The 21,087-nt window shown below is 38.1% G+C and overlaps 1 protein-coding gene across 1 annotated transcript in view; it reads left to right on the forward strand.

Annotated features, from left to right (window-relative positions):
- The first annotated feature begins 9,570 nt into the window (after window positions 1–9,570).
- HTR2A (5-hydroxytryptamine receptor 2A) overlaps window positions 9,571–21,087 on the forward strand; it is a 68,130-nt gene continuing 56,613 nt past the window's right edge. Inside the window, exons 1-2 of the mRNA XM_075199704.1 lie at window positions 9,571–9,930; window positions 10,316–11,079. Of these exons, the coding sequence (XP_075055805.1) occupies window positions 10,629–11,079 (451 nt within the window). The 5' untranslated portion in view covers window positions 9,571–9,930; window positions 10,316–10,628. The remainder of the gene's footprint in view (window positions 9,931–10,315; window positions 11,080–21,087) is intronic.

Raw genomic sequence — 21,087 nt, forward strand, 5'->3', positions numbered from 1 at the left:
TTTCCTCGTGTATTCAGCTCCTGCTGATTCCTGTTATTTCTATTGTGGTTTCCAGACCACTTCAACTCTCCTGTGTTCATCGTGTCTACACCAGCTGATTCCTATCCGCTGCCTCCGTTGTTTCTACAGAGTTCCTACTCACTTCAACTCTCCTGTGTTCATCGTGTCTACACCAGCTGATTCCTATCCGCTGCCTCCGTTGTTTCTACAGAGTTCCTACTCACTTCAACTCTCCTGTGTTCATCGTGTCTGCACCAGCTGATTCCTATCCGCTGCCTCCGTTGCTTCTACAGAGTTCCTGCTCGCCTCAACTCCCCGGTGTTCATCGTGTCTGCAGCCAGCTGATTCCTATCCGCTGCCTCCGCTGCTTCTACAGAGTTCCTGCTCACCTCAACTCCCCGGTGTTCATCGTGTCTGCAGCCAGCTGATTCCTATCCGCTGCCTCCGTTGCTTCTACAGAGTTCCAGCTCATCTCAACTCTCCTGTGTTCATCGGGTCAGCGCTCCTCTGCTTCCATCTCTGCTACTGGAGTTCAGACCGCCTCAACTCTCCCGTGTTCTTCAAGTTCCAGTTCCATTTACTACTGTTTCCAGAGTATTGTCTCGTTCATGATGGTTTACCTGCCGTGCGCTGCACCAACTTGATTACCGCTTCCACCTTCCAGTGATCTCTCCTCCTGCCGGCCTTCAGCCGTTCAGGTATTCCTGCACGTCTCTCTGACAGCCTGCTCTCCTGAACCGCGGTATGCATACTTCTCATTGACTTTGCTTGTGTATTGCATATCTAGCTGGACTGTGTTGTGTTCTCCTCCGGAGTCCTCTATCCACTGAGACTATTGCTACCATTGACTTTGTCTCCTATTTGCCTGGATTGTTATTGTGACTTTGTTTACTTTAGCAGTGCTGCTCTGTTATCATTGTATTGTGATATCATCTAGGGATCAAGTTCTGTGTACCCGTGTATACTCTGCATAGCATTCATCTCCTCGTGCCCTCCTCACATATATATTGCAGTGGTACAACTTGCTATATGCAGACCACTGATTCCAGTTCCCTGTGACACCAGTTTCAAGTATCCTCTCACATAGAAGTGGTACAACTTGCTATACGCAGACCACTGACTTCCCTGTTATCTACCTTCATCTGGATTCCATTCCTTTACCTAGACAGCGGTACAACTTGCTATACGCAGACCGCTGACTCTCACTACCTCCTCGCTACCTCTGGACATTCCTCCTCACTATAGCAGTGGTACAACTTGCTATACGCAGACCACTGACTACCCTCACGTTTCCTTGTCCATCCAGTTCCTCATGTTCAATTATATACTCTCTACCAGTGCTGCTAGTCATAGACTTTCCTCGAGCATTCTCTCACCATCTGCTGTTCCTCCAGTTCCGTTGTCACCCTGCTACCAGAGTATCTATTACCATCTATATTACTCTGGTAAGCCAACATCTGGTGATTTCCTGGGCAAAGACTCCTAGTGCCCGTGACAGTTACATAGTAGAATTGGGTAGTAAATCTGGCAACATGCAAATGGTGATCGAAAAAAAGTATCACAGACACAACACCTGGGGGCGGGGACAGGTGTGGAAGTATGTTTAAAAAACTGAGACCAGCTACAATAAATTGCCAGACTTTGGGAAATCAATTCATATTGATAAGCTGTCCCACAGTCTCTCTCTACCTATCACACAGGTTATAGACCTACTGAATCACACACAAACAGCGCTCACACCCACACACACTTCAGGTTTGCCACCACCTATTTAATACGGGCAATAGGACCTCCAACATACTGTCCCACATTGGCCCACAAGACTTCTAGCTGCTTACACACCAGCAAACAAAGGGTTAACTCTTCACACCTCCAGACTGTTACACAAATGTAAATGCAAGCACACACTAAGCTTGTTAATCAAATGAATCAACAAATCACACACCGGCATTCAAAGGGTTAACTTGGTTAAGCTATATTCTTCTTAACAGGCTAATGGATTCATTAGAGTATCAAGGATGCCACTTACTAAATTTATAGATTTAATATACAAAAGTACAGGGCATTCAGATATAAAGAATAATAATGAATAAACAATTAATAGATTGACATACACAAGCAAAACAGTTTAAAATAAAAAGGATTAGATTCAGAGTACAACTTACATCGAAGTGGTATATTCTGGCCAAGGGAAATTGGCTTGGAAGATCGCTGGAATCATGTGTGACCTCATTATGCAATCACCCCAAAGTCACGGCAGCTGGGAGCGTATTTGTGACAGTAACTATATAATATTTTCTCATTAAAGATACTGGAGTACTTTCGGGTAAAGAAGAAACCATGAAACTTACATGCACATATCATGCCTCTAAGTGGACCACTGAACATTTCTGGATAAGACTTAAATGATTATGAATATACCGGTTATGTTCTTGCCCTTAGATTTGCCCTCATTCAAGATGGCCGTGATTGCCTCATGAAGTTTCCATCTTGGATCTCTGATATGAACTTGCCCTTACAATAGCCCTTATCCAAGATGGCCAGAACTGTCTCAGGAAGATTCCATCTTGGATCTCATTTCCTGTTTGGGCCTAGAAAAGACACTTCCTGTTATGCAGCCTTTGCTCGAGTATTGTGTTTGTGTCTGAACCAGATGCTTCCACAGAACCTTGCTCCCTTGTGATTTGGAATACAATTACTTGATACATCTACGAGATATTTATCTTGTTGATACTTTGGACTTGCTTGCTGGACATTTAAGATTTATTTCTATATCAAAATAAATCCTGTTTACTACAGAACTACCTGGCTATTGGGTTCCGTTTGTAATACCAGAAGTGTGACACATGAGACAGGACTTATGTCCTTGATGATAGAATCCAATCATAAGAAGGAACTCACTTTTTTTCTCATCTCTTCTCCAAATTTTCCCATAATTTTGGGTCTCCCTTGGTTCACTAACAATAACCCAGCCATTAACTGGGAGTCTCAAACCCTAACATTTCAAGATGCTATCAGTGTGGTCTCTCTTGCACAAAAAGAGAATCAGATCTCAGTGTCCCCCTCTTCTGTGAAGGAACAATTGCCTGTTCAATATCAGGATTTTGCACATATCTGTAACAAACAAAATGCTGACAAATTACCACCTCATCGATCATATGATTGTCCCATTGATCTATTACCTGAGGCTGCTATTCCTTTTGGTCGGACTTATTCATTAACTGATCCTGAATTAAAGACACTAAAAACTTACCTGGAGGAAAATGAAACTAAAGGTTTTATACGTCCTTCAAAATCTCCAGCAGGGGCTCCTATTTTTTTTGTAAAACATAAAGATGGATCTTTGCGTCCATGCATTGATTATAGAGAATTAAATAAAGTTACTATAAAGAACAGACATCCACTTCCTCTCATCCCAGAATTATTGGAAAGACTGCAGACAGCAAGTATTTTCACAAAGCTCGATTTAAGAGGAGCGTACAACCTAATACGCATTCCAACAGGGGATGAATGGAAAACGGCTTTTCGAACAAAGTATGGACATTATGAGTACCTCGTGATGCCGTTCGGGTTATGTAATGCCCCTGCTACTTTCCAACATTTTATAAATTATGTCTTTCGAGATTTGCTTGATCTGTTCATTATTGTATATCTTGATGATATCCTTATCTTTTCTAATTCTTTACAAGAACATCAAGAACATGTTCAAATTATTTTACAACGGCTACATATAACCCAATTATACATCAAGTTGGAGAAATGCAAATTCCATCGTACTCAAATAAAATTTTTGGGTTACATTATATCCGCTCAAGGACTGTGTCTGGATCCTTATAAAGTGCATGCTGTGGTAGATTGGCCCATACCTAATAACGTCAAAGATGTGCAACGATTTATGGGCTTTGCTAATTTCTATCGACGCTTTATAAAGAACTTTTCTGGAATTGCTGGCCCCATTACTCAGCTCACAATAAAGGTTTCCTCCTTTCAGTGGTCACCAGCAGCTGATAAAGCTTTTTCCATTTTGAAACCAAAGTTCACGTCAGCTCCTATATTAATTCATCCTGATCCTACACTCCCATTTGTTTTGGAATCTGATGCATCGGATTCAGCTATAAGAGCAGTAATTTCGCAAAGAGTAGTAGAAAAGATGTTGCTACACCCCTGTGCTTTTTATTCAAGGCAAATGACTGCTCCTGAAAGAAACTATGATGTGGGAAATAAAGAACTTCTTGCCATTATAGCTGCTTTTTCAGAAAGGAGGCATCTTTTAGACGGTGCAAAGCATCAAGTAATAGTCCTCACCGATCTTCTGAATTTGGAATTCCTTAAATCAGCAAAAAGATTATCTCCCCGACAAGCTCGATGGGCTCTCTTTTTAAGCCGTTTTGATTTCCTCATTTCCTATAGACCTGGATCAAAAAATGGAAAAGCTGATGTTCTTTCAAGAGCCTATATGGAAAATCCTCAACAGGTAGAGCCTGTTCAAACAAAAATTCCTGATTCAAAGTCTGGCATATGGCACATCAACTATACGTTCCAGAAAAAGCACGGTTAAAAGTCGTGCAACAATTCCATGACTCTAAATTAGCAGACCATAAAGGACTACAGAAAACTCAAGAACTGTTAAGCCGTTCATTCTGGTGGCCCAACTATAAGGAAGATGTAGCAAAATATGTATCCTCTTGTACAATGTGTGCCAGATTTAAGACTCCTCGTGCTTGTCCTTTTGGACTACTACAACCTTTGCCAATACCTACATGTCCATGGGATTCCATTTCCATGGACTTTATTGTAGAACTTCCGAGATCTAAGAATATGACCACTATCTTTGTGGTAATTGACAGACTGACAAAGATGGCTCACTTTATACCCTGCCAGGGTACTCCTGCAGCAAAAGAATCAGCTGAATTACTTATAAAAGAAGTTTTTCGTTTGCATGGCGTTCCTAATGATGTGGTGTCAGACCGAGGCGTTCAATTCACATCACGATTTTGGAAACAGTTTTGCAAATCCCTTGGCATTTTGGTGAACTTGTCCACTGCATTTCATCCACAGTCAAACGGACAAACGGAGCAAACAAACCAAACACTTGAGCAATACCTCAGATGTTATATTTGTCACCTACAAGTTGATTGGGTTGATATCCTCCCCATGGCTGAGTTTGCATACAATAATTGTCAGCATTCATCTACAAGATTTAGCCCTTTCAATCTACCTTGTGACTCTCCAATTCCTGCTGTGGAAGATAGACTGATTCCTATGCAAAGTAATCTTGACTTATTGAAGGAGACATTGAAAACTACTCAAGAAAGATATAAACGTGATGCTGACAGATCTTGAAGGGCTGCTCCAACTTTTAATATCCGTGAGGAATTATGGTTGTCAACTAGAAATTTAAGAATGAAGTTACCATCTTCCAAGTTGGGAAGTAAGTTTATTGGTCCATATAAGATCATTGCACAGATTAGTTCAGTGGCTTTTCGATTGGATCTTCCTGATTCCATGAAGGTACATCCTGTTTTTCATGTATCATTACTAAAACCTTCAGTTAAGAATCCATTTCCTGGTCGCTCTTTGCCTCCTCCTGAGCCAATTCAAGTTGATGAGCATGAGGAATTTATAGTCGAAAAGATCCTAGACTCTCGTATGTTTCGAAATCAATAACAGTATCGGCTACGTTGGCAGGGATATGGGCCAGAAGATGACTCTTGGCAATCTGCAAAGGATGTTCATGCCCCACTTTTGGTAAAAGCATTTCATCAACAGCATCCTGGGAAGCCTGGTCTGGAGGACGTCGTTGAGAAGGGGCATCCTGTTATGTTCTTGCCCTTAGATTTGCCCTCATTCAAGATGGCTGTGATTGCCTCATGACGTTTCCATCTTGGATCTATGATATGAACTTGCCCTTACAATAGCCCTTATCCAAGATGGCCAGAACTGTCTCAGGAAGATTCCATCTTGGATCTCATTTCCTGTTTGGGCCTAGAAAAGGCACTTCCTGTTATGCAGCCTTTGCTCGAGTATTGTGTTTGTGTCTGAACCAGATGCTTCCACAGAACCTTGCTCCCTTGTGATTTGGATTACAATTACTTAATACCTCTACAAGATATTTATCTTGTTGATACTTTGGACTTGCTTGCTGGACATTTAAGATTTATTTCTATATCAAAATAAATCCTGTTTACTACAGAACTACCTGGCTATTGGGTTCCGTTTGTAATACCAGAAGTGTGACAATACCTGTATGACAAGCTTTATTATCTCACTAGACAAAATAATGAACAAGTTTCTGGTTGAGCCTGTAAAGGCTTGACTTAGTACGTAATGGTTTCTCCTCTCAAACACAGGCCTTAGATAGTTTCAGGCAATTTATATACCCATAAAATTTTCCTTTTCTCCAATGTAGTTCCAGATAACACCATCAGCAGTGAGCACATCCAGTGAACTTCTCAGATTCTGTAGCACAGAATGGGAAAATATAGAAAAGATAGATCCACTACAGTAGGCAAATCAGACGAGTTTTGATTACTGGGTTTAATGGCATCTCTCATAAAGATAGTTGTATGATTCCATCCAGAGTAGCCAGCAGTGATCTTGCTTCAGTGCATCATCAACGACCTTGAAGTAGCCTTTCCTGATTATGCTTTATTCCAGGCTCAGTAATTGTGTGCCAGTCAATGAAGGTCAGAGCAGTATGCTTTGTTCTAATTATCTTGGTATAGGGTACATATTATAGATTCAGCTAATGAAGGTAGATCCACATTTTCCTGCTTAATAGATATGCCTAAGAGGAATAACTAGATGAGTTTAAAACTTAAATAAGGCAAAGCAGAGAGCCCTTACAGGGCTACCAAAATGTTATATTTGTGGGATATAGTAATTCAATTTTGTGGACAGTGACAATGCCATAATACTACAATTAAAAATATAATATATTTTTACGAGAACAAAATATCTTTGAACTTGTATGGTGAGATAAGATGGATAAATGGTAATATCAGCCACACAGCTTAAATATATACCTACTGTATTATTAGTACTATGATTACATCATTTAACTTAAAGGACCTCTGAACCTAATATGCTAATTGATTTGTATAAGAAGAGATTTCTTATATTACTTTGCTCACTCGATTTGTAAAGTATGGGGTAATAGGATGGCACGCGATAAATAAATGTTAGGAGATAATAAGTAAATAGCTACACCTCAAAAAAACTATGTAAACATTTTAGAAGTTCTTTAGAACCAAACATTTTTTTAAATATTGCTGTGATCAAGATTACATAAAAATACAGAAATTATATGTATAAGCACTGTAAACAATGCTAGCAAAAAACAAAATCACAATCTTCACATTTTCTCAGAACTCAAACAATTTGGTATGCAGGTCAAAGGGGGCGTTAAGGGATAGAAGGGGAGGAGTGGTGTCCTCAGGGTTGGTGATGATGATGATGGTGTCCTCAGGGTTTTGCGCAGAGAAGTCCTACGTTTCTGCAAAGTTGTAAAAGTGTTTATACTAGTACTATACATTCAGCCACAGTATCAAACACCCAAATCTGTCCAATTTGACAACTCTGCTGCATGGTCAAAACGGACATAGATCCGATTGCTTGGAGCTCAAACTGTGCAGCCGGATCTGCCCATGTTGGGGAACCACAAATTGTATTGTGTGAGATAACAAATCTGTCTCAGTTTTGTAAAAAATATGTGACACATTTGATGTAAAAATAAGCATTTAACCTCAACATCTAAGACACTATGAATAAGTTTGCCTGTATGACATTGCTTGTCTTAAGAGGAATTGGACACTGAGGACCTGATTTAAGTCTGGAAGTATGCTCGTCTGTGTAGTGTATCTTCATCATCATCGTCATCACCATTTATTTATATAGCGCCACTGATTCCGCAGCGCTGTACAAGAGAATCTTGTGTAAATTTGCACTGTAGATACCCAGAAACCTAATTTACACAAATGTATGTGATTGCACGTAATTCATGTCTGCACACATCTGACACTTACAAAACCTTAAGACTTGAGAAGTAGAACTGGGGAGGGAAGGGGCAGACTAATGTAGGCCATGTACAGTAAGCGCACGTTCACACTGGTGCGGCTAATTCAAATCCTGCATTTGGCATAAGTACTCTTGTTTTTAGTCGTATCTTTTGCACATGAGACAGGGCAGGTGTAAATACCGGATGATAGTGATTACCAAAACGGCATTACCACTCCAATTCTGATTGATGATTGCAAAATTGTTTGTTTGTAGATTAGGGGGTATGTGAAATGTTTGTCTATGTAGCCAGCAGTGGAAAACTCTACATATTGAAGATTTATTTTTTCTGACAGGTAGCATTTATGTTTGCTATTTAGTTTGTTATTTTAAAATAATTGAATGAAAAAAAATAAAAAAAATCTCAAATATATATACTTTGTTTTTGGGGTTTTGTTTACGATGATTTATTATATTATTGTTATTTGAATTTATGGTCAGTGGTCGAAGTGGAAATTCTGAAAAATGGTATGAAAAATGTAATGGGAATGTAAGTGGATGGAATGTAATAGTTTTACAATAAAGGCAGTAGGAGAGGTGGCAGTATGGCATACCACCGTATACACCCCCACTTTGACTACTGTTCATAGTTATATCAAAGTTCTAATTGAGAAAATCCATGTATGTTAGTTCTGATTTGAATTTATTTATTAATACACATGTATTAAACATAGAGTGATTTCTTAAAATAATTAATTATACCTGTATGTGTGTGTATGCCTCCCCCATACACACACACCTAGACCCATCTTTCAAGCTTTAAATTAGACAAACTATAGATCACAATTGCTTACAATAACATTACATTAATATTATTAGTAATTATGCTATATTTGTATTTTTACAAAGCTGTAATGTCTTCTGCACTGCTATAACATATTTTGTTAATGCCCACTAATACCACTGCAGATTACTTTATTGACAGTGTCTATCCCAAAGAAATAGATTGGGCATTTTTGTAACTAGTTTGTACCAAACATCCTCTGTGGCACAAAAGAAGCTTATGAAGATTGTAGTGATCACAGTAATATTACTGTACTACAGCCCAGCAGATTGCTGAAGACAGACACAATAAATCACACAACATGCCTAGAGAGGATAGATTGTTCCAGGATCTGGGACTTATATCATTCTATTTGGAAGAAAGCCTGCATAATTGTTAGATTGTCATGATCACAATAATTTTCATAGAATCTGTCCCATATTTTAAATAGATACCTATATATCCTAAATAAAAGACAACTAAAGCTGTAACTTACTGCAATATATTGAATTAGCCTTTCCCCTAAACTGCATGTAATTATTTTTATATATTTTTTTTTTCAAATACTACACAAGCCATTCTTAAATCAAGCTGTGGAAAATGACAAGACAAGGGCATAGATTGGGGAAGCACACAGACCTCTGTTGTTGGTTTGCTGTAAGCTGTTGCTACCTAGCAGTTTATGACATGGTTTGTGGTGGGAGGTCTGAAAAACTGAACGAGGCATTCTGAAAGAAATGACATTCCTGGTTAAATCACTATGTAATCTCATTGTGCATACTGCTCTTTCTAGTTAGTGAGCTGCTGCCACGTAAGTTTTAATTAAAAACAAAACGAGATTTTTTTTCTTTTTGGTTTTGTTAGATTTTTGGATCTTCATCTGTAGCTTTTTCACTACAATGTATAGTGGGAAAGTCAACAAGCTGGACAGATGTGTGAGGGTGAAACAAAATTCCTATTACAAGGACTGTTTTCAATCTGACAGAAGCATGTGAGATCCATGAAACTGCGTTGGAATACTATAACCTGAAATTGAGACATTTTCAGAGTGTAAAGAAAGGGAGAGAAAAGGAGAGAACAACCTGGCATGGAATTCACATTAAGCAACACCTGTAAGTGACTTTGATAAGTGTGTCCTCTGTTGTTGCTTGGAGCTTTGTGTATTCAGTGGTGTGATGTTGGTTTTCTTGTATACTTTATTACTGTTCTCGTGTTTTCAGCTAATGTACCTCTTTACAGATGTTTAAACTGTTTGTAGACACAATCAATATCAAAAGTCAATGTGAGTATTTCATTTGACTGTAAAGTGAGTTAACAGCAGATGAACACAATTAATATGTCAAACTGTAATGTCTCTTATTATTGACCGGATGTCAAAACTAGAGATTCACATTAAGATAACCATAAGAGAATTGAACTGTGCTCAGTCTAAGTGATGTTTTGGTTCTGTGATGACTTGTACTAAATGTGTTACTATTGCATTTGTTTTTTTCTCAGATTCACCAGGAGATGCAAGACACACACAAAGGAAGAAAGATCGTAGTTTAAAATGAATGTGTCCAGCTGAAAGCGTTCATGCTTATAATATTTCACATCAGGGCAACGTCTCCTTATACTGGATTGAATTAATCTGCTGTCTGATGCCCGAGTTTAAAAGGAGTCGCAGAAAATTGTGCTAGCCCCCATGTAATCATGATCAAGAACCTATGGATTTTACAGCACACAGGCTTGAAGTGGACATACAAGGGGGATCCGTAAAACTCAGGACCAGATATTATGAATCTCTCCACTGTGGAATAAAATCAGACCAATGCTGGAGAAAAGTTACTCCCTTCTGTTCTTTCAGATCATTTCTCTACAGAACTCAGGATTAAATATGGATATTCTTGACAAAGAGCAGTTTGTGAATGTCACCAAAAGCTCTTTATTTCAACTGAACCCCGACAGGAGATTTTACAACAGCAATCTTGGAGCAGGAGGAGCTAATGCATCTGACATTTTTAACTGGACCATGGGTTCGGAAAACTTAACACATCTCACTACAGAAGGAAGTTCCTTTTCTTTAGAAAAGAACTGGCCAGCCCTTCTGACAGTCACAGTCATTGTGGTCACCATTGCTGGGAATATACTAGTGATTATGGCAGTGTCCCTGGAGAAAAAGCTTCAGAACGCCACTAATTATTTTCTTATGTCCCTTGCCATAGCTGACATGCTCATAGGCTTCCTTGTTATGCCTATCTCTATGCTAAATATACTCTATGGTAAGTACCATTATAATACAAATTATTCCTTTTACCACCCACTGTAGACTCCCAAATGAGTTATACTGCACAACAAAAGCCTATAATGATCTGATGTGATGGGCAAGAATTCAGTGTATTAGTGTAAGTTAGATATGAAATGAGTTAGATGTATACCCATATATTTATATAGACACACATAGTGCACCATGGTTATCGCACAATAAATACATCACATCATTAGTTTTGGCAATATTCTGTATATGTTTCTATATTGTCTCAGTGGAAAAAATTGCTCTGTCGCCATAATTTTTTTTTTTAGCTTTACTAATATATTCATCAGAGTAAAATAATCATCATAGACCAAATTCATAAATTATACATATCACATATGTTACGTCTCGCAGATTACATAGGGCTTGTGCTTTGTGTGGTGTTTCTGGTAGTAGTTTTAATTAGAAAACCGTGATGTGAATATTAATTCTCAAATAGAAAATAAATAATGCACTGCAAATATACATATAATAATATGCCTACTATACTTATTGTACACACAAAACTACACACTGGGAACAATTTATCTATTTAATTATTTTTATTCCCTATTAAGCTAGTAAGTATAATTTGTGCAAGTTACATTATGGCACCGGCATGCCTTAAATACCCCCACACTATCAATGATGAGAGATAGATGTATGTAGCTTTCTAAATACATAGAATACAATGACACAGGCAGCTGTTTGTTATTATTAGGTTGTTTTGCAGCACTACAGCTTCCCCTGCTGGTGATCATTTATTTACAATCGTGAAACAAATGGACTGTCCATTGAAGCAACATAAAAGACATTTATTCAAGTTAAGTAATAATGGTAGTAAAACAAACAAATTCTAAGCACAGGCAACTGTGAACCATTTGTTTGTTTGGGCAACAATTGTGTAGTAAAATGTTAATCTTGAGTCTAACCATAGTTTATTTTTTAAATAGATCATTATATATATATACATACATATAAATGCATTATATATATATATATATATATATATATATATATATATATATATATATATATATATATACATATATATATATATATATATATATATATATATATATGTATATATATATATATATATATATATATATATATGTATGTTTATATATGTATATATATATATATATATATATATATATATATATATATATATATATATATATTTTATATATTTATATATTAACTTGGGCATGTATTTGTTCAGTATTGATCAATTGTCCAGAAATCACAATGCGGCTATAGCACAATGGCCTACAATGATCTGATTGTAATATTTCAGATTGTTATCAGACATTCCCATAAATCTGGTCAGAAGATGGCCGCTATCAGCCTGTGTGTGCAGTCATATTCTGACGACACTAACAGGCCCTTGTGTGGTCCAAACTTTATCGGGATGGTCACCCTCAGCACTGATTGGCTACATCCCGATACAATATGGCTACTCATAGGTGCATCTAAATTGTATAGTTATCCAGTAGGTCCTCTAATGGCCCAAGCAGGAGATTCTCTCTCATGTCAAAGTTGTGCCCCCATGACCTTCCCATTCATGCAAATGAGAAGTTCATGGGGAGGAGTTTTGGCAACATCAAACAAAGCCCATTACAGGAGAAGGTATGACCTCTTCTTTGGACTAATCAAAGCCTCGGGTGACCCATCTGATGCTTCAATCTTAAGTAAGTAAAATTTTGGGCTTTACTTGAACATGAACCAAAAATGTTTGTTTTTTTTAGTTTTTACTGGTAATAACCTTTAACAGTTTATTTGTTTACATCATAGTAAGAGGAATAAATACTATAATTTGATTACTTACATTCTGGGGTTATTATGATTTTAAACTAGAAATAGACTTGAAAAGTTCCAGATTGAAAACTAAATCTGAAACTTGGATGAGAAGAGAAAAGGATTGAATAAAATAAGGTAGTCTGATCATTGTCAAATGTACGGTAAAATGTAAAAAATCTGGAATATATTACAATATAATCAAAATATAAAATAGAATATATTCAAAATATATACTACATGGGCGTAACAGTAGGGAGTGCAGGGGCTGCAGCAGCTATGGAGACGATGGTAAGGGGGCCTGATAATTCCCCCCATATACTATAGAATGAAAACTCACCTCCTGGTTCGTCTATTAGACATAGATCAGGTCATGCGTTACAAGAGCTTACAGGTCAAGTGGGACTGATCTGCAAACAAGATTTTACTTTCTATAGGGATCTACTCATCAAGCAAAAACGTACTTAAAAGATGCGGAAACGGCTGTTTCCGCATCTTTTAAGTAAGTTTTGCTTGCTATGTATTAACTGCCTAACGGAGGAAATTTCACAGAAATCTCCTCCATTTAGGCTGACACCCCTTTACATCACGTTTAACCAAATTAATTAAAATATTCACTTCCCTGCCCCCCAATTCAATGCTAGTTACAGCCCATACAATATCAAGGTTGTATCTACAGAGCTCACAAATAATCAATGATCGCTACTAAAACAGGCTGTTTACATTTCTCCGTATTCACTGGGGGTCATTTCTGCACCTCTGCAGTTTTCTTCAGTTCACGGCAGCAGTAGCTGTTTATATAACGCCACTAATTCTGCAGCGCTGTACAGAGAACTTGTTCCTTGTGTGGTACAGTCACTGTCCTTCTGTGCTAACATTTATAAGATTGTTGTGGATTTCTGCTCTGTCTCAGAAAATGTGCAAGTTGGTTAAATAAAAAAATGTCACCTCGAAGTATTGCTTAATATCCCACTTGGACAAAGCTCATTGCCTTCTTTTTTCTCTCCATGAATACAGTTTGTATGGCCCTGCATGTATGCATTATATGATTACTTAGACATCAGAGCTGCCTTTATTTTCACTGTTACAATTCTACTATAGCATTGTACCAGTTTACTTTACAATGATATCCCCTTAGACTGAGTCATCCCATTGGAAGTAATGACAGAGCTCTGGTTATTGCCACCTCCAAAGCAATATAAAAATCTAGCAGTTACCCCAAATTAAAAAGCTGTGCAGAATGCTACAGCTACATGACAACAACTGCACATATGTACAATTTACATACCTTTAATCCTAGTATTTTATTCAATCCCCCAAAAAGTGCAATCTTGTTTTTGTTGAATGTCTTTGTATAAATTACATGACATGTACCTATCCCGTCTTCCATGAGGGACACTTATCCAGGTTCACCGATTATCCTATTTTGCTACATGGATACATGCATGATATGTAAAACAGGCGCAAATGCAGAAAAATAGGCACAAACAGCCTTTGCAGCCTGCAGATGTATATTTTCAATTTCACATATGACCCCTTCACCTGCATTGTTCTCAGAAAGGCAGTGACAGGCAGCCTGGCGCACTTTATGGACCACACGGGCAGCCTTCTAACATTCAACAATACATTTAATCAAGGAGACACTTATCTGTAGTAACATATCAGCAGGCATTTAGAACAACTGTTACAAGTTATAACAAACAGATCTGACAATAAAGCAGGAAGGAGCTCATGCTGCAGGTGATTCCTAGATGGGTGGCAGGCTGTTCTAGGGCCACCTGTTGACCATCACTGCATTAAGGTTTTCAAGGCCATCTCCCGGTCCCTTTATTTATCAAAGTAAGAAAAGTACGCTATCTCCAATGAAAACTATCTGTCAATTGGTTAACACCACCGATAGCAGGTAACCCTCGTCGGCAATCAGATTTGCCAGCTTTCTCCGGCGATATCTTCCAGAACCTATTTAACAATGACTGCAACAGTACATGCATGATGAAAAAAATGCTTTATTATTTAAATAAATATTTTATTTAAATTGGGAAATCTTTTTTTTTTTTTTTAATTCTTTATATTTTTTTTTTAGTCTTTTTTAAACATTTTTTCTTCTATTATGCATGTGCATATCTCTGGAGACTGGCCTGGAGAAGCAGTAGGTTTCTTACCATTCGTGGCCATTATCAACGGGCAACTGAGTATATTTTATTCTTCTGTTAAACAGAAATAGAAAACCATCCATATCACCAGTTTTTAATAAATAGGCTCAGTGGTCATTCTATATTATATCTATTGTTTGTGTAGTTTGGATGTTACAAGTAGAATTAAGTAATATATGTTAATATATTTCTTCTAGAGATGAGCGGGCTCGGATTTCGCAAATCCGAGCCCACCCGAACAGTGCGGATCCGACGGGATCCGAGCACTGTTCGGGAACTTCCGCCCGCCAAATGAATCCAAAACGAGGCTATGACATCCAAGTCTCGCGTCGGATCTCGCAAAACTCGGATGTCATAAATTCCCCGCTCGCAGCCGCCATCTTCATTCTGCCTGCGTTTAGTGAAGAGGGAGGTTGTGGTTTGGGAGCCCCTGTATATATATCTTCAGTGAGAAGCCTTTTGCACAATTTTAGGTACATCTGATGCAGGAACCAGCATAGTTATTAGGTATACTGACAGATTCTAGTGTAATGACATAAATGAGCTACTAACAACAAGCAGAAATTTATTAGGAGTAAAAAGAAAAAGCAATTAATGTATTTCTTGGAGTGCTAGTAGTCAGGAATCCAGAGTGGGTTGTACAGAGTCTTTTTGTCGGGGAAGAAGTAGAGTATACTGCAGGCAGATAAATACCCATTTACACATAATTAAATGCTACTTGTCTGTATTTCCTGCTATTAGTAAAAACCCTTTTTATATTCAAATGTGTTAGTGTGCTTAAAGGATGCAGCTCCCAGCAGCAGGAGTACCCATGTTACAATCACTATACAGAGCACTACAAGGTAAAAGTCATTGCAGATTTTCAGTGTCCTGCTGAGTCCAGTGGTGCTTTTGTCCTGTGCTTTGTTCTGCTAAGTCCATAGTTATTTTAAAATTATCCACAAATCATAAAAAAAAGTAAAAAAAAATAAAAAAACAATTATAGAAAAATAATTTTAAAAAAAATTAAAAAAATTATACAAAAATAATTAAAAAAAAATATAAAAAAATTATTAAAAAAGTATAAAAAAAATTCTAGTGCAATATATTCTTGCAGTCCATAAATATTACTACTGCAATACCTACGTTCACTGTTCTTGCAGTCCAGAAATATTAGTATCAGATATTAAACTACGTTCACTGTTCCTGCAGTGCAGAAATATTAGTATCAGATATTAAACTACGTTCACTGTTCCTGCTACATCAAAAAAGCATGAACCTGCCCTGCCATCAACTAAAACAAGAGGTAGTGACGCGCTTGCATTCCACCCTCTATGTACTGCAGAGGATGGAGGAGCAGCAAAAGGCCATTCAAGCCTACACAGCCACCTACGATGGGCCACGTGTTTGTGCCGCCCACTTGTGTCGCTTAGCTTAGACATCCAGCTACCTCGGTGCAACCTTTTGGACTAAAAACAATATTGTGAGGTGTGAGGTGTTCAGAATAGACTGGAAATTAGTGGAAATGAATGGTATTGAGGTTAATAATAGTGTAGGAGTGGAAAGAAAAAAAAATATGGATTTTAGCACTTTTTATGCTTTTTTAAAAAAAAATCAGAACCCAAAACCCAAAATCAGAACCAAAAACTTTCGTGGGGTGTTTTGGCAAAACAAATCAGAACCCAAAACCTCAAGCTAATCAGAACCCAAAACACCAAAAGTGGCCGGTGCACACCCCTAATTTCTTCCATCTCATGGGGGTACATTTTTCTAAAACTCCTGAATAGGAAAAGTAGAGGTGTTGCCCAAAGCAAAAAAATCTGACTCTAGCCATCGTTTATCTAGTACATTCTACATTCTTTCACTTATATTACTGTAACCAAAATGTATACATTCTTGTGGTGTCAAAAAAATGCAAAGGAAACACAATAGGCGCAAGAGCTGAAACTTGCAGAAATATGTTTGATTTATCACAGGAATTACTGGACAGCTTGTAGACATGTGTGATATACTGTGATAGAGAAGTAAATGATTGCATAACCCCTATTTTCCAAGTTCTAATATTGTTATGATTAACATTTTAATGTTGTGACACATATGTGAACTAGTCATGACTCTTAAAACTAGTAAACTTAGCAATTTACTAGTTGGTTAATTACAAAATGTCTCCTCGAAGTACTACCTAATATGCGATTTGGATACAGCCCATTTATAACTTCAATGTCTTCTTTTTTTCTCCATAAATACGGTTTATATGGCCTGCATTTCTGTATTATATAATTAATTAAACATCGGAGCTGCCTCTATTTCAGTTTTGCAATTTTACTACAACATTGCACCAGTTTACCTTACAATGATATCCCCTTAGACTGAGCAGAAGTCATCCCATTGGAAGTAATGACAGAGTTCTGATTATTCATCATCACCATTTATTTATATAGCGCCACTAATTCAGCAGCGCTGTACAGAGAACTCAGTCACATCAGTCTCTGCCCCATTGGAGCTTACAGTCTAAATCCCCTAACACACACACACACATAGAGAGAGAGAGAGACAGACAGACTAGGGTCAATTTTGATAGCAGCCAATTAACCTACCAGTATGTTTTTGGAGTATAGGAGGAAACCGAAGCACCCGGAGGAAACCCACGCAAACACAGGGAGAACATACAGATAAGGCCATGGTTGGAAATCAAACTCATGACCCCAGTGCTGTGAGTCAGAAGTGCTAACCACGTAGACACCGTGCTGCCCATTATTGCCACCTCCAAAGGAATATAAAAATCTAGCAATTACCCAAAGTTAAAAAGTTGTGCAGAATGCTACAGTTATATCATAACAACTGCAAATATGCACAATTTACATTCCTTTAATCCTAGTATAATATAATAAAATAGAGTATTCACAGGAATAAAAGCAGGTCAGCAAAATGTGCAGCACACAGGACGCTATAAGTGGCAAGAAGGATAAGCCCTCCCTGCCTTATATACTGAAGAGGACCAAACAGCAGGACAGGCTAAGCACTCCTCCTATCACCCCAGAAGGCTGATAATTATTTTGTGTGGCACTCCTCCTATTGCCCCAGGAGGCTGATATAATAATTATACTAATTGTGCACACACTCAGCTGCTCATATTTGCCAGGACATGGTGCTAATAATGTGAGCATACTGGCTGGGACGAAGGAACTGGAAGTGACGTCCTGGTTGTTTCCATGACAGCAGTACGCAATCCGACGGCTCGCATCGAATCATATACGCCAGCTTTTTCCAGAACCCTATTTAACAATGACTGCAGCAGTACATACATGAGATTTTCAATGAAAAAATGATGCATTATATAAACATAGAATTTGTTTCAATTGGGACATTTTTTAAAAACTTTTTTTTCTTTATATATCAATTATCTATTTTAAACATATTTTTTCTATTATGCGTGTGTATATCCCTGGAGACTGGCCCAGAGAACCAGTAGGTTTCGTACTGCTCACGGCCGTTATCAGTGGGCAGCTGAGTATATTTTATTATAGAATTGTTGCGATAAGCAGCAATAGAAAACCATCCCTATAACCCAGTGGTTCCCAAACTTTTGCAGTTCGCGACACCCTTAGAGTCTCCATAATTTTTTCAAGGCACCCCTCCAAAATAATTATCGAGCAGTCCCGTTTTATAAGTAGTCAAAAAAACGTAATAAGTATTTAGGTCAGGACAGAAACACTTATTTAGTTGTATGCAAAAATAATAAACATAAATCCAAGGGAAAAGAATATTTTTATATATATTTTTTTCAATTATATTTCTGTCAAGGAATAATTTACAGCTAATACACTCTGTGCCCCTTCATCCACACACTGTGCCCCCTTCATCCGCGCACACTGTGCCCCCTGCATCCGCACACACTGTGCCCCCTGCATCCGCACACTGTGCCCCCTGCATCCACACACTCTGTGCCCCCTGCATCCACACACTCTGTGCCCCCTGCATCCACACACACTGTGACCCCTGCATCCACACACACTGTGCCCCTTGCATCCACACACTCTGTGCCCCCTCTGCATCCGCGCTCTGCCCCCTCTGCATCCGCGCTCTGCCCCCTCGATGTGCATCCTCTGCATCCGTGCTTTGCACCCTCGCTCTTCCCCCTCTGCATCCATGCTCTGCCCCCTCGCTGTGCCTCCTCTGCATCCGCGATCTGCCCCCTCGATGTGCCTCCTCTGCATCCGTGCTCTGCCCCCTCGATGGGCCTCCTCTGCATCCGTGCTCTGCCCCCTCGCTGTGCCTCCTCTGCATCCGCGATCTGCCTCCTCGCTGTGCTCCCTCTGCATCTGCAACCAAGGCTATAACCAGTTTTCAATAAATAGGCTTGATAGTCATACTCTAGACATTTATTGTTTGTGTGCTTTGCAGGTTACAAGTAGATTTATGTAATATATGTTAATATATCTCTTCCAACTCATTGGGGTAGATGTACTAAAACTCCTAAAAAGTAACAGTGAAGATGCTTTTCATAGAAAAAAATCAGATTCTAGCTATCATTTATCTTGTACTATCTAGAATCTGGTTGGATGCTATGGGCAACACCTCCACTTTTCATTTTTTAGAAGTTTTAGCACATCTATCCCATAGCATCCAATCCTTTCACTTATATAACTCTAAAATGTATACATTCTTGTGGTAAGTGTCAAGAAAATCCCAAGAAAACAAATGATCACAGTAGACCCAAGAGTAGAAACTTGCTGAAATATGTTTAATTTATCACAGAAATTACTGGACATCGTGTAGACATGTGTGATATACTGTGACAGAGAAATAAACTATTGCATAAGCCTTATTTTACAAGGTCTAACATTGTTATGCTTAACAATTTAATGTGGTGATATCTGAACTAGTTAGGACTTTTAAAATTAGTAAATACAATGCTGTTTAATTTGTTATTAATACATGATTTGTTGCATCATTTTATATACTTACATTAGTTTAAGAAGATACAACTATTATAATTTGGCAACTTTTACTTTCTTGCTCAAAATTCCTATTTAAATAGAAATGTTAAAAAATAAAGTTTAATACATTCATGTTCTTTATATGGGCATTTTGGAAATAATATATTTGCAGGACCAAACTAGATGGGTATGAATAGACTGGTCAAAAATATGTTTATGTCTTTCAATCTATATACACAAAGAGATTGTTTACAGTGATCTTGGGACGTGTAAACAAGCGAGTTGTTATTGGCATTCTGTGCTTCCACTTATACACACTTGTGTACACCTCAACCTTTGCCCAAGGAAATAGTGTTGCATCCCCCAGGGAGCTCCACCCAAATGCCCAAAGCGGTCTAAGGGCAAAGGCATAACTCAAGCACTGTGCTTAGTTAACCATTTCATGACCCTCCAGAACCACACTAACATCTAACTTTTTGGCATATTTTATTTTAAATTGGAATATTTTTTTTTTAATCAACCTAAACCAGTTTTATATCGTTTTTGTGGGACATTTGGCACTTTATTTGGTATCAAAATGAAACAGTATATGATGGAGTGGAAGTATTTGACCTGATGTGTCTTCATGGATGTTCCAGAGACACATTGCACTGGATTGAATCTCCCCCTACAAGTCACCTATTTATGTCCTGTCAGAAGTAAGAGAGAAGCCGAACGAAATTAAACACATCTGTTTGTAATGAATTTGTGGGCACTTACCGGTTAATGGTTAGATTTAAATTAACCAATAGGAGCCTGGGGGAGGAGCAATTCATAGAGCATATATTCTGCATGCAGTGTGGGTTGGGCCTCTTCTATTGGAGGTCAGCAGTCAGGAAATAGGTACAGAAACAGCTTCCAATCTGCTTCTAACTGACTGCATTGCTCTTCAGAAGTACCATAAGAGAACATGTAACAACAGACATGGATGTCCCCCTAGCTGGGGATAGGAAAGCTCAATGGGGAAAAAAACATATTTATCTGGAGTACTTTAATTTTTTAGGCTTATATATTTTTTAATATTTTACTTACATTTTTCTTCAGCATGCTCATCAGTGTACAAATTAACTAGGCAGGCAATCTTCT

The sequence above is a fragment of the Mixophyes fleayi genome, chromosome 2 (genome assembly GCF_038048845.1).
Source record: "Mixophyes fleayi isolate aMixFle1 chromosome 2, aMixFle1.hap1, whole genome shotgun sequence".
Taxonomy (NCBI): Eukaryota; Metazoa; Chordata; class Amphibia; order Anura; family Limnodynastidae; genus Mixophyes; species Mixophyes fleayi.